Genomic DNA, 12503 nt, shown 5'->3' with positions numbered 1-12503 from the left:
CTGATTCCAATTGGTTCTTAGGACATTGGGCTTCACTAAACTTATCGCCCTTCGCTAATGGAACAGGTGTGGCCTTACTCTTATCCATATTAAATCTCTTAAGCATTTTCTCAATATATGCTTTTTGAGACAATCCTAGTACTCCTTTGGTCCTATCTCGGTGTATCTCAATGCCCAGAACATAAGAGGCTTCACCAAGATCTTTCATATCAAAATTGGATGAAAGAAATTCCTTTGTCTTATGCAGCATACGCTTATCGCTACTCGCTAATAAAATATCATCCACATAAAGCACTAGAATTATAAATTTGCCACCCTTTATCTTAGTGTAGATACAATTATCCACATCATTCTCCTTAAATCCGAATTTCTTAATCACTTGATCGAATTTAAGGTTCCACTGTCTTGACGCTTGCTTAAGCCTGTAAATAGATTTCTTAAGTCTGTATCCTAAATGTTCCTTGCCCTTCACAACAAAACCTTCCGGTTATGCCATGAAGATGGTCTCATCCAAGTCACCATTCAAGAACGCAGTTTTGACATCCAGCTGATGTAGCTCTAAGTCATAATGAGCTACTAGCACCATAATGATTCTGAATGAATCTTTCTCAGACACAGGAGAGAAAGTTTCATTATAATCAACCCCTTCCTTTTGTGTAAAACCTTTGACTACAAGCCTTGCTTTGAATCGTTCGACATTCCCTTTAGAATCACGTTTAGTCTTGTAGACCCATTTACAGCCTACTGGTTTGACTCCATTAGGAATATCTACCAGATCCCAAATGATATGAACGGGGGTGCCCGATCTTCTGTCAGGTGAAGGAAAACTCGTTTTGGTCGGAATGCGACACACCGATCCGGCTTCAAGTCAGCAACTCGAACCCCGCAATCTTAGCACCACAACTCCTCTGGTTATCAACCGTAGTCACAATCCGGTTGACCTCGGCGAGAAGGCTAATCCCTGCCTGTGAAACGAAGAACACAAGCAAGAACTTGAAAGAAACGCAGCACTCAAATTGAAGTGACAACTGCAGATGATTGATTAAGCTCGAAAGTTGGGGTTCTACAAACCGAAAGACGGCGACTGTTCAAAGACAGATTGATCTAAAGCAAAACCCAAACCCTAATGAGGGTGGCGGCTACTGAGATATAGGGAATAGGGGCATGGCTTCCCCCTGGACGCGCCCCTAATGGGCTCAACGAAGATACACGGCCCAAAGGCCAAAATACGATGTCGCAGCACCGGGACAGAATCTGGATGCCAACTTCCTCGGAAAATTTCCGACGACTCAGATGGAGATTGGACCTGAAACTAACGCCAATAGAAGCTCCATGAAATTATCTTTCCGTCCATATGTGGATCGTCGAATTCGGACTTCGGATGTGGCCTGGGCGTCCAATTTACGTCAGGCTGTTCCTGGACTCCGAGGTGGACTTGAAGTTAAATTGGATTGGGTTTCCGTGTGGCTTGGCGGCCCTTGCTGTTCCTCCACACCTCCATGCTCCTCTCCATGTGCTCCCTGGACCTCTACTTGGTTCCTAATCACATTGTAAAAATTAGGTAGCAAACCATTCTCACAATTATTAACAGAAACGCTTAGGAACGAGCTCACCTCTAAATTTAATTGTTGCGCGCGAGCTCTTGTGATTGGAGCTTGAATGGTTTGAATGTCCAGTGAAGGAACCTCTTGTATATCCATAGGAGTGATGTCCTCATCACCAAATATCATTGGAACTCATGGACTTAAGCTCTTCTTCCATGGCCTCAATCCATTTGGCAGAGTTCTCACATGATACTGCCTCTTTAAATGAGTTAGGATCATCAGCTTTCCCAATATCATACATGTCTTCACTTAAGTATATTTCATAATCAGGAAAAACTGTCTGTTTCCTAACCCGCTGTGATCTTCTTAATGGTTCAACAGGCTGAGGTGCTGGTTGAGGTGCAGTCTGAGGCACCTTGACAGGGTTTTCATCTTCAGCATTAGGCGCCATTTGCTCAGCTTGTTGTTCGCTCGCAGGCTCAGGAGCCACTTCAACAGGCAGAGCAGCGCTAGTACTCTGAACAGGAGGCGTAATCTGAACAGATGGTGTACTCTGAACGGATGGGACAAACTGAAAGGACCTTAAGATGCCTAGAGGGGGGTGAATAGGCTAATCTGCAACTTAAAAATACTTTGAACACGGTTAGTAACACAAATGTCCGGATACTCCGGATATACGTCCGGATACTCCGGATGTTGTGTCCGGAGTCTCCGGAGATAATGTCCGAACTATCCGGGTATGAAACAAACTACACAAAAATAAAGATAATGATGCTGTAAATTGGATCCAGTAAATTTAGAGGAACTAGTGGTACCTTTGGAGTGTTTCTCACCAGTTGTCTTACTCCTGAGGCTTGTGTAATAGTAGATCGCCCTCAAACCCTAAAAAGTTAGTCTCACAAGCAAACAACCACAAATACAAACTAGAATTGCGAGAGTGAGACAGAATTTATTTCCCGAAGTTCACTCCCAAAGGAGCTACGTCTCCGTTGAGGAAGAATTCAAGAGACGGTGCTCAAGAACCCCTATGCTCCTCTCCCAAGTGTGAGACCAATGCTCAAACCCAAGGGTTACCTACTATGAATTCCTCGGAGAGGAATGAAGATTACAAACTTGCTGTGATGCTCACAATTCAATCACACAATCACAAGCGACGCCTAGCCGTCTAGGAGCTTGGAGCTCCAAGAGTAACAAACTAGAATCCACGGGCTAGACTTGGATGATGTGCTCAAGAGATGGAATCAAGGCTTACTTGCACAATCTTAGCTCTTGCAACAATCTCACTTCAATCCCCTAAGAAAATCACTCAAGAATGGAGCAAATGGGGAGTGAGAGGGCTCTCTTTAGCTTTTAGGCTGTTCTGGTCGAAACTGAGCAAGAGAGGAGAAATGAGAGGGGGTATGGGGTATTTATACCCCCTCACCCAGAAACTAGCCGTTGGGAGAGCGATACCTGGAAACTCCGGGTATATGTCCGGATACTCCGGACGTAGGTGTCCGGAGACTCCGGACCAGTGTATTTTGCGGGCTGGTAACAGTAACCCGGAGACTCCGGGTGTACGTCCGGATACTCCGGACACTCTGTCCGGACATTCCGGACTTGTACCCGGACACTCCGGGTTAGACAATAAATTTCACAGGAAGTCCCCTTTTTAAGTGGTAGGATTGTTTCTTATGGTTTTTGTGGGTTCTCTTGAGCATAACTACCATGTCTACACTTGTGGATCAAAGTTTCTCTTGATAGTACGGCGTTCCTATACTCAATTTCAAAAATAAAATCTAGTCTTTTAGTACACTTGAGAACGCTGCTTTTCATATCCTTTTTGAGGTTTCACGCTTTGCTATAAGCTTTGCTCAGTCACCCTTATCACCTGCACACATGCTTAATAACACGATTAAATATACATGTACTTTGTCATTTATCACCAAAACCCACTTAGGGGCCTAGATGTCTTTCACAAACAGCGGCACTAACTGAGGTGTTACTGTTTCTTGAATCACCGGGATGGGAAGCTCAGCCCGTATTTCTTCAAGATTAATTTCCCTCCTCGGAAAGCTCCCACCGATTCCTGCATCCTCTAAGAATACAACCTGCCTGGTCTCAACGAACTTAGTGAAACGATCAGGACAGTAGAATCGGTATCCCTTAGACTTATCAGGATATTCGATGAAATAGCAGCTCACCGTCTTATCATCTAATTTCTTTTGCTGTGGATTAAATAACTTAGCTTCGGCTGGACAGCCCCACACATGCAAATAATTAAGCGATGGTTTCTTCCCAAACCACAACTCATAAGGTGTTTTTGGTACGGATTTGGAAGGAACACGATTTAGTATGTGCGCAGCTGTTTTTAATGCTTCCATCCACAGTTCCACAGACAAAGTAGAATAACTAAGCATGCTACGTACCATGTCCATTAGTGTACGATTACAACGCTCAGCAACTCCATTTTGCTGTGGTTCGCCGGCATACTGTGCTGGGCCTTTATACCATTCTCTTCAAGATACTTAGCGAATGGTCCGGGTACTTAGCCGAATGGAGCATGTCTCCCATAATATTCACCACATCGATCCGATCTCACTAATTTAATAGTGACATTATGCTGATTTTCCACTTCAGCCTTGAATATTTTGAATATATCTAATGACTCGGATCGATCACGAATGGGGTAAATATAACCATAACGAGAGAAGTCATCTGTGAAAGTAATGAACGAGTCAAAACCATCAACAGACTTTACTAGGAACGGGCCACAAATATCAGTATGAATTATTTCTAATAGACCCGAACTCCGAGTAGCTCCTTTCTTAATTGTCTTGGCGAATTTCCCCTTAATACAATTAATGCATTGTTGATCTAAGTTTGAGAGATCTAATGAATGGAGTATCTCTTCTCTTATGAGACGCTCAATTCTCCCCCTCGAAATGTGGCCCAAACGACAATGCCACAATTTCGAAGAAGTCTCATCATCACGCTTACGCTTATGCGATACATCATTCTCATTCATTGCAGAATAAACATTATCAAGAGAGAGCAAATAAAGATCGCCTTGCAAATGACCAAGGCCCACACTTAAATTATAAAATTTAATGTTGCACACAGAGTTGCCAAACTCACAAATATGCCCCGATTTATCTAAACGCGAAACAGAAATAAGGTTTCTCTTCAAACTGGGAACATAAAGAATATCATGCAAACTAAGGTTGAAGCCGCCTGGTAACTCCAAATCGAAGCTCCCAATGCCTTCAACCTTCACTTCATTGCCATCAGCCACTCTTATGCTTCGCTCCCCCTCTCTTATAGTTCGGATCGAACTGAATATCGGCAGTGAATTGGAAATGTGCACAGTGGCACCTGAGTCAATCCACCAAGTATTAGGAGAAAAATTCACTAAGAACGATTCATCAATAAAAGATATATAATCAGTAATTGTACCTTTGTTCTTAAGCCACTCCTTAAATCCATGGTATTCCTTCTGATCATGTTCAGGTGACTTGCAGAACTTGCACAACCTCTCATTAGAGGTCTTCTTATGTGACACGGCCTTGCTCTTATGGCCCTTAAACTGTCTCTTATGCTGCCTGTTGCTGCCAGACTCAGCCTGATGCTTAGGAGTGTTGCTCATGCTAACACGCCCAAAGCGCTCGCTGACCATATTGATAGCATCCTTCATCCTTTCAGCTTTCTGTCTTTCTTCTTCCTCAACACAGTAGCTAATGAGCTCAGCCATGCTCCAAGTCGCCTTCTAAGTGTTGTAGCTTATTTTGAAGGGACTGTACTGTACTGGCAGAGAAGTCATGATGAAGTGCACCAGAAAACCATCGGAGATAGCCATATCCAGTGTCTTCAGCTTATTTGCCATGTCACACATGCTCATAATGTGCTCCCTGATTCCACTTTGCCCATCATACCGTGAATTCAGCATCTTCATGATTAGGGTGCTAGCATAGGTCTTGGAAGAACTCTTAAAGTTCTCCACCTTGGCAAGGTATGCCTTGACGCTCAGATCATTATCATCCTGGTCCTTATCAGGAATAGCACCACAGATGGCCGGAGTGATCATGTTCTTAATGATCATGTTGGCCATCCTGTCTGATCTCTCCCACTTCTCAATGGCAGTACGATCACCATTGGGATCAGCGGGCTCTGCTGGCTTGTCTTGACGTAAGGCGAGATCATACTCGCACACAGCAATGGCAACATTAACATCTTTATACCAGCTTGGATAGTTGGTGCCATTCAATGATTTCAGATAGCCCATCACAGTGTTCACTGAAAAATCATGAGAACAATAACTTCATTAAACTCACAATTAAGATGCGCATAAGAAGTATGAAATTAACCCTACGATGGTCTGATTAAAATCATACATAAATTTCAATTTGCATCACCGATGGGGAAAACAAACGAAATTTATCATTAAAACTCATAATTAAATCAACGATGGTCAGAATTAATTACAAGTGCTCTAAATAAACTTGCCGATGGTTCCATTTAAATAGAGTGCATCTTAATTGCTTATGGTGGATGAACATAATTTTCAGCGAATAAATGCAACAAAAACATGATTAAAAGCATTCACATAACTCATCGAAATTAATTAACATAATGCTGGTAATAATAAGTGCAACAGAAATAATTAAAACCTTTAAACATAATAGCTTAAACATAAGAAACAATAAATAAAAGGCTTTAAATATTAATCTGGGCTAAAACTCGTAAGCAGCACAAAAACATCCCTCTACACGCGTAGCCCAATCTGCGCATTTGGTCCATTTGGCCCATCCCGCGAAAACCCTAATGCGGATGAATCTGGACGGTCCATTCCAATCGGACGCTCAGAAACTCATGGCAACTCACATAAATACATCTCGGTCGGAACGAAACCCTAACACAGCCTCACTTCACTTCATTTCTTTCTCTGGCACGGTCGCCGCTTATGCACGCGGGCGGCGCCGCGCAGGCGGAGAGGCGGGCCTGCGCACCGCGGGCTGAGCTGCGCAGGTGGCGGGGCGGCGCTGGCGCGCAGGTGGCCGGGCGGGCGGTGCGTGCTGCGCTAGCATGCGGTGCGCAGTCGGCGCACAGGCGGAGCGGTGCTGGCGGGCCCAACAGCGTGGCGCGCGGCGCAAGGGGTGCGCAGGCGGTGCTGGCCCCAGCAGCGCAGGCGGCGCGCCGGTGCTGGCCGGGCGGCGCAGGCTGGCGCGCACGAGGGGTGCTGCGCAGGCGGCCGAGCGGCGCTGCGCAAGCTGGCCCTGCGCAGGCGGTGCGGGCCCAGCAGCGCTGGCGCGTAGGTGGCCGAACTGCGCAGGGTGCGCTCACATGTAAATTCTTCTTCAATTTTAAGGTTAGGGTTCATCACTAAGATTTGCATTCCCCTTTCCTCTCAAATGCTTACTGATGATCTAGTTCATGATTTTGGATCTACTTTTGCGGAAATTAAACATGAATAGAGATCCAATTTGGGAAACAAATTAAGTAGCAGTAAGCTCTAACCTTAATTGCATAGCTAATCATCAATTTGTCTCGGTTTAACCATGAATTAGAATAAATATTAAACATTTGCATCTAATCCGAAACACTTAGCATTAACAGATCAAGATTAAACTTAAACTTGACATAAACCGAATTAGATTAGATCTAATCTCATGATCAGAAAACTAATTTACCATGATTTAGATCTAATCAAGCATGATTAACATATAAAAGCCTTTCTGCAGTAACTAATTGCGACTAAAACATGAATCAAACTTAACTATGCAATAGGATCTAATCTGCACAGCACTTTTGCATCTTAAACCGACGAAAATAGAGGCATAAACATGGCTCAAAAAATTGACCGTGCATGACTAGGTTAAGACTGCTCTTGATACCGATTGTTAGAATTTCCAAAACTTAATATTAGCGGCACGTTACCCAGAATCTTAACATAACCTAGTTTATGACAAATCAATCTAATGCGGAATAAATAGTAATTATTATACCAGCAGATGAACTTGACGCGGCCCCCGGCGCAGCCGGTGGTCCGGTTCATCTCCGTCAGCTCATCCTCAGGCAGGTCCGCGAAGGGAATCTCGTACCCGTATTGTAGGCCGATGAAGTCGAACTCCACGGCGGGGTTCCTACCGGCGGCGCGCAGGTCGCAGTATGCGAGGCCTCGTGAGGTGTCAGCCCAGAATGCCTTGCCCTCGAACGAGAACATCGCCTCGGCTTGAAGGCGTCAGGAAGATCCGGGAATCGCAGCGTCTTTGTATCCCACGGCCGGTCGGTGATGCCAGGCGACGCCGCCGGAGTGCACAGGCAGAGGAAGTCCTCGTCGTCGGGCTAATAGGACGGGTACGTATGCGCCATGAGCACCAGCTGGGGTCGCCGCCGTCGATGCGCTGGAGGACGGGCGACGACGTGTAGGAGGCCTCGAGGCGACTCGGCATGCGGTGGGTCATGTAGAGCGACGCGTCGGTGAAGTCACAGAGGTAGTATCCGCGATCGCTGGGGTCATCGTCGCCGAAGTTGACGGTGAGGACGAGGAGTCCCTCGCTCGCGATCTTGACGAAGCCCTGGGCCTTTATCGCGCTGCGGGGGCCGAGGCCGAGGCCGAGATCCGCCTTGATGCTCTGGACCGCCTCGTCGCCTAGGATGGAAGCCATCCACCAGCTTCTGGCCGTGCCTCCCGCACCCGTAGGCCACCTTCCTGGAGCAATAGATGCTTTCCCACATCGGCCCAGGTGCGTCGTCGGCGATGTGGTTCAGACGGTACAGGACGACCCCCATCGCCATGAAGGCTTTCGCCGGATCCATGGCTGACGCGCGGCGGCGGTGTCGAGGAGGAAGAGGAGGAGCTGCGAAGGGCTCGAATCGATCGGCGCGGGGGCCGGTGACGAGGGAGAATATATTGGGTGTGTTTGGTTGGGTGGCTAACCCCTAGCCAGTAGGACACTAACACATAGTCCAGGAATTAATAAGCAAGCAGGTGACTCCATGTTTCGCAAAATCGCAAGTGCATCAAGATAAGTGACAAGCACAGATAAGCTATTACAATACATAGAGAATTGACAGAGTGTTAAACATTGGCGGCTGAGAATAAGGCCTCTCATAAGAAAGTTTGGCCCTCGGAACAAATCCCCAACACATAAGCCGGAGAAAATGTGCAACCATTGTATTGACACCTTCCACTCCTTGAGCTTGCTGCCTTGCTCCTTAGACTTCAATCCCTCCCCCTTACTGCTAAAGGATACAATCTTCAAATTAAACCTATGATAGTGATAGCAGTGTAACAAAAATCAAGACAAGGGGTAGCAATAAACAAATTCAGTAATAAGGCACGAATCACACGGTTCGTGTGCTAGTTAGAGTAACAAAAAATTAAGACAAAGAGGAGCAGCAATACACAAATTCAGCTGATACGAATCGTACGGCTGATATGCTAGGTAGATTATTGTAACAAACATGTAAGACGAGGAGCAGCAACACATAAATTCAATAAGTATTGATGGCACAGTTCATATAAGCAGATGTAGCATTGGAACAACCTGAACAAATGCAGGCCTGCGCATCGGCGCCTGCACGATGCTGGGCAGCTTCCTCTTGGGTGCTTGTCGGTGTTTAACCGGCTGCCCACCAAAGGATATACCTAAGGTGGTAAGTTTATGTGAGGAGACGCCGAGATCAGAAACTCGAAGGTGCAAGAAACACAAAACTTAGACAGGTTCGGGCCGCGAGGTGCGTAATACCCTACGTCCTGTGTGGTGGTTTGTATTGCCTTTGGTGTAGAATGATCTGGAGATCTTGTTTTGAGAGGGGTCTCTGCCCTCCCTTATATATCCGAGAGGTCAGGATTACAAGGATTCTAACCAATACCAAACAAGAAATTATACCAGAACATATCTCGAGTAGATTCCTCTTGTATCGGTTAGCTCTATCTCCTACTTAAACCATTACCTCCCAGTAACTGGATTGGCAAGCAAACCAGTGGAGGCCCCACGGGTGTACCTGCAAAGCATGATCCGAGGACAGTCCTGATAGGCAGCCGAAGCAGGATAACCCGAGATCACAACAGGATAAGAGACAACAGGCTACGAAGGTATACCGTGTCAAAACCCAAGCTACTAATGGTAATGGTCTGTCAGAGTCAGGTAAACAGGAAGAACCCACAGCATAACTTTGCTGCCCAGCTCCTGGGAATTCGCACGCCGTGTTTAATGTGTGTGGGCATCCTGCTGCCAGGAGATAAACAATCTCTTGGTGTAAGCAGGCATTGTTTTTCTTGTATCCCTGTAATTTTCCATTGATGAATTTTTTTGTTGTATTACATGGAAAGGAGTTGATTCCATTTATGACAAGGGATTTAGAAAAAAAACCTTGTTAGTTGTTAGGACAGGATATGGGAAAAGCACTGCTGTAGTGAAACTGTTTGGTGGATAGCTGAAAAACTGTTTTGTGCTGACCGCTGAATAATCTCCTCCGCCCCACGCGAAGGATGAATCACCTGCCCACCCGTATCTTGTGAAAGAGTTGGGGGGCAGGTATTCTTGGCCCTTCCGTGGAGCGAAGGTAAATAAACCTTGACATCAAATTTCTGTTGTGTGGCAACGAGTACGCATTCTCAATTTCATGCAACATTTGCCCAGTTTGGATGAGACTGTCAGTAGTAGACCATTTTGTAGCTGCCATGCCGCTGGTATTTTGCACCAAAAGATTTGGCAGCAGCTTGCTTCGTTAATTTAGGGATGGTGACCGTGTTGCTGGTGTATTCGTTGGTGGAGCACAAGACATTGTCGTGTGGGTCATCGTTCGATCACGTGCGGTGGCGCTTTGTGGGTTGCTCTTGTGCGTGCGGCAAAAGCTACAGGAGATGAAGAGACGATGGGCACCCATTCCTCATGCTGTATTAATTTTTTTTGCCACTGTTTAAGGGGTGCGAGTGCAATTAACCTCTCTCACATTCACACCTCTCACATAATGGCAATTCATATACCACTCATCTCGTAAGGATTGCAAATAGTTAGTTATTCCTCGTGCTGCTGTAGTCAAGAGTAGAGGAACTGACCCTCATCTTCGCGTGCAGCGAGCGCCGTCTCGCCCTCGTGCACAGCACAGGTGCCCGGCACGCCGCCTCCTCGCCGCCATTCCGTACTGCCCCTTGTGCCGTCGCCGCCTCGCGCACCGCCTCCTTGCCGCCGCCTCCTTCTGCCCCTCGAGCACAAGACGGTTTCGGTGAGCCTTTCACTCCTCGTCGACGTCCACCTCATCGAATCCCTTCAGTTCGCCACTAGTACCTGTTCCCAAGTCAGTCGATTCCTCACGCCCCGTGTTAGATACTACTGTCTATTCTGATTTGGGGGTTCTGATCTCCTCCCGCCTGTTTAACCAAATCCTCAAATTTCTCCAAGAAGAGGTGCTAGCTATTGTTTAGTTGTCAAATGCTTCTGTTTCCTCAAATTTCTCCAAGAAGAGGTGCTAGCATAAACTGCAAGTGGCAAATGGATAAATAAGTTAAAAATAAATAGAAATACAAAATATTACATGACGGTGATCAACTCAGCATCCTGGATTGTGACTGTTGCTGCTGGCACACTTGATAGGACTTTCCTCACAAAGATCACCCTTGGAAACAACAGCACCTATGTGGTAAGAGTTTCATCAATGGATAAGATGTTCACCGACTTGCAGTGAGGCACAAATATTGGCATATCATGTGCTTGCATTACAGCATCAAGTCAAGTCTCAACCCAAAAAGTATGCATGTAGTCTATGCTGAAGATATTGCATCTAATAATGCAGATGATACAGATGCAAGGTAAGCTTTGTCGTCCTCAGCTTCTTCTTCTGATAATTCCTTTGAGTTCAACTTCCATATTGGCTCATGTCTTTGCAGAAGCTGTACTGCAGGATCTCTGAACTCTACTCTAGTGAAGGGAAATGTGGTGCTTTGCTTCCAAACACGAGCACAGAGATCAGCATCAGTGGCAGTAGAGACTGTCAAGAAAGCTCGTGGTTTTGGAGTCATCTTCGCCCAGTTCTTAACCAAGGACATCGCATCTTCATTTGACATTCCCTGTGTTCAAGTAGACTATCAAGTTGGAACAGCAATACTTGCATACACTACTAGCATGAGGTATGCAAACAGTGTCATTTATTCCAACAGTTGTAACAATCTGGAAACATGCTGTACTGACGGCAAATTTCCAATAATTTCTCTGCTATACACAGAAACCCAACAGTTCAGTTTGGCTCAGCGAAAACTATTCTTGGAGAACTAATAGGCCCAGAAATTGCATATTTCTCATCCCGGGGTCCTAGTTCTCTATCCCCCTCTGTTCTGAAGGTAAAACATCAGATCCAGTAGTCCAGTTGATCAAACTTCATCCTTAAATCTCTCTATAATAGTGCATGTCCTAGTTGGTTTCAAAAACTCTGCACCTTCTTCTGCAGCCAGACATCGCCGCCCCAGGTGTCAAAATTTTGGCTGCATGGACACCGGCTGCTGCCATATCATCCGCCATTGGATCTGTGAACTTCAAGATCGATTCAGGAACCTCGATGTCCTGCCCACACATTTCAGGCGTGGTTGCTCTCCTCAAATCAATGCATCCTAATTGGAGTCCTGCTGCAGTAAAATCAGCACTTGTCACAACAGGTAATGACTCATCTGCTTCTTTAGTCAAGGATGTTTTTTTGACCCTCTTGATGCAAAAATCATGCAGCGACCTTCACGTACCAGCACACTGAACCATGAACCAAAGGCGTGCTGGTCAATATGACCTGTTGATTGACAAGGAAACGAGATGTTAAATTTAGGATTGAAACGGCTGGTGTACCGAATCTCTCTGATGGGTTGTAACGGCAAAGCTGCCGATACGAATGAAGACAAACAGCTGGGAAAGCCGATTGTGGTAACGTGAGCTATGTAAGAAGCTACTAAAACGTAACTTAAACAGAGCTCGATAAACAACCCTCGAAACA

General features: G+C 45.8%; 1 protein-coding gene across 1 annotated transcript; it reads left to right on the top strand.

The window, feature by feature from the left end:
* The first annotated feature begins 11063 nt into the window (after positions 1–11063).
* Positions 11064–12276, top strand: LOC112876306 (subtilisin-like protease SBT3.4). Its single transcript, XM_025940387.1, has 6 exons — positions 11064–11209; positions 11251–11337; positions 11416–11655; positions 11751–11865; positions 11973–12177; positions 12245–12276. Exons 1-6 carry the CDS (start codon positions 11064–11066, stop codon positions 12274–12276), a joined length of 825 nt encoding a protein of 274 aa, XP_025796172.1.
* Positions 12277–12503: the final 227 nt, after the last annotated feature.

Source organism: Panicum hallii, chromosome 9 (genome assembly GCF_002211085.1).
Source record: "Panicum hallii strain FIL2 chromosome 9, PHallii_v3.1, whole genome shotgun sequence".
In the NCBI taxonomy this organism is placed as follows: domain Eukaryota; kingdom Viridiplantae; phylum Streptophyta; class Magnoliopsida; order Poales; family Poaceae; genus Panicum; species Panicum hallii.
The sequence above is the reverse complement of the archived record's forward strand: the minus strand, read 5'-3'. Positions and strand labels throughout refer to the sequence as shown.

Bases quoted from the DNA above. Each gene is read 5' to 3' on its own strand.
- LOC112876306 (XM_025940387.1), top strand. From the start codon at position 11,064: ATGACGGTGATCAACTCAGCATCCTGGATTGTGACTGTTGCTGCTGGC. The intron at 11,338-11,415 runs GTAAGCTTTGTC...ATGTCTTTGCAG, and splicing joins GCAGATGATACAGATGCAAG to AAGCTGTACTGCAGGATCTC. The intron at 11,656-11,750 runs GTATGCAAACAG...TGCTATACACAG, and splicing joins GCATACACTACTAGCATGAG to AAACCCAACAGTTCAGTTTG.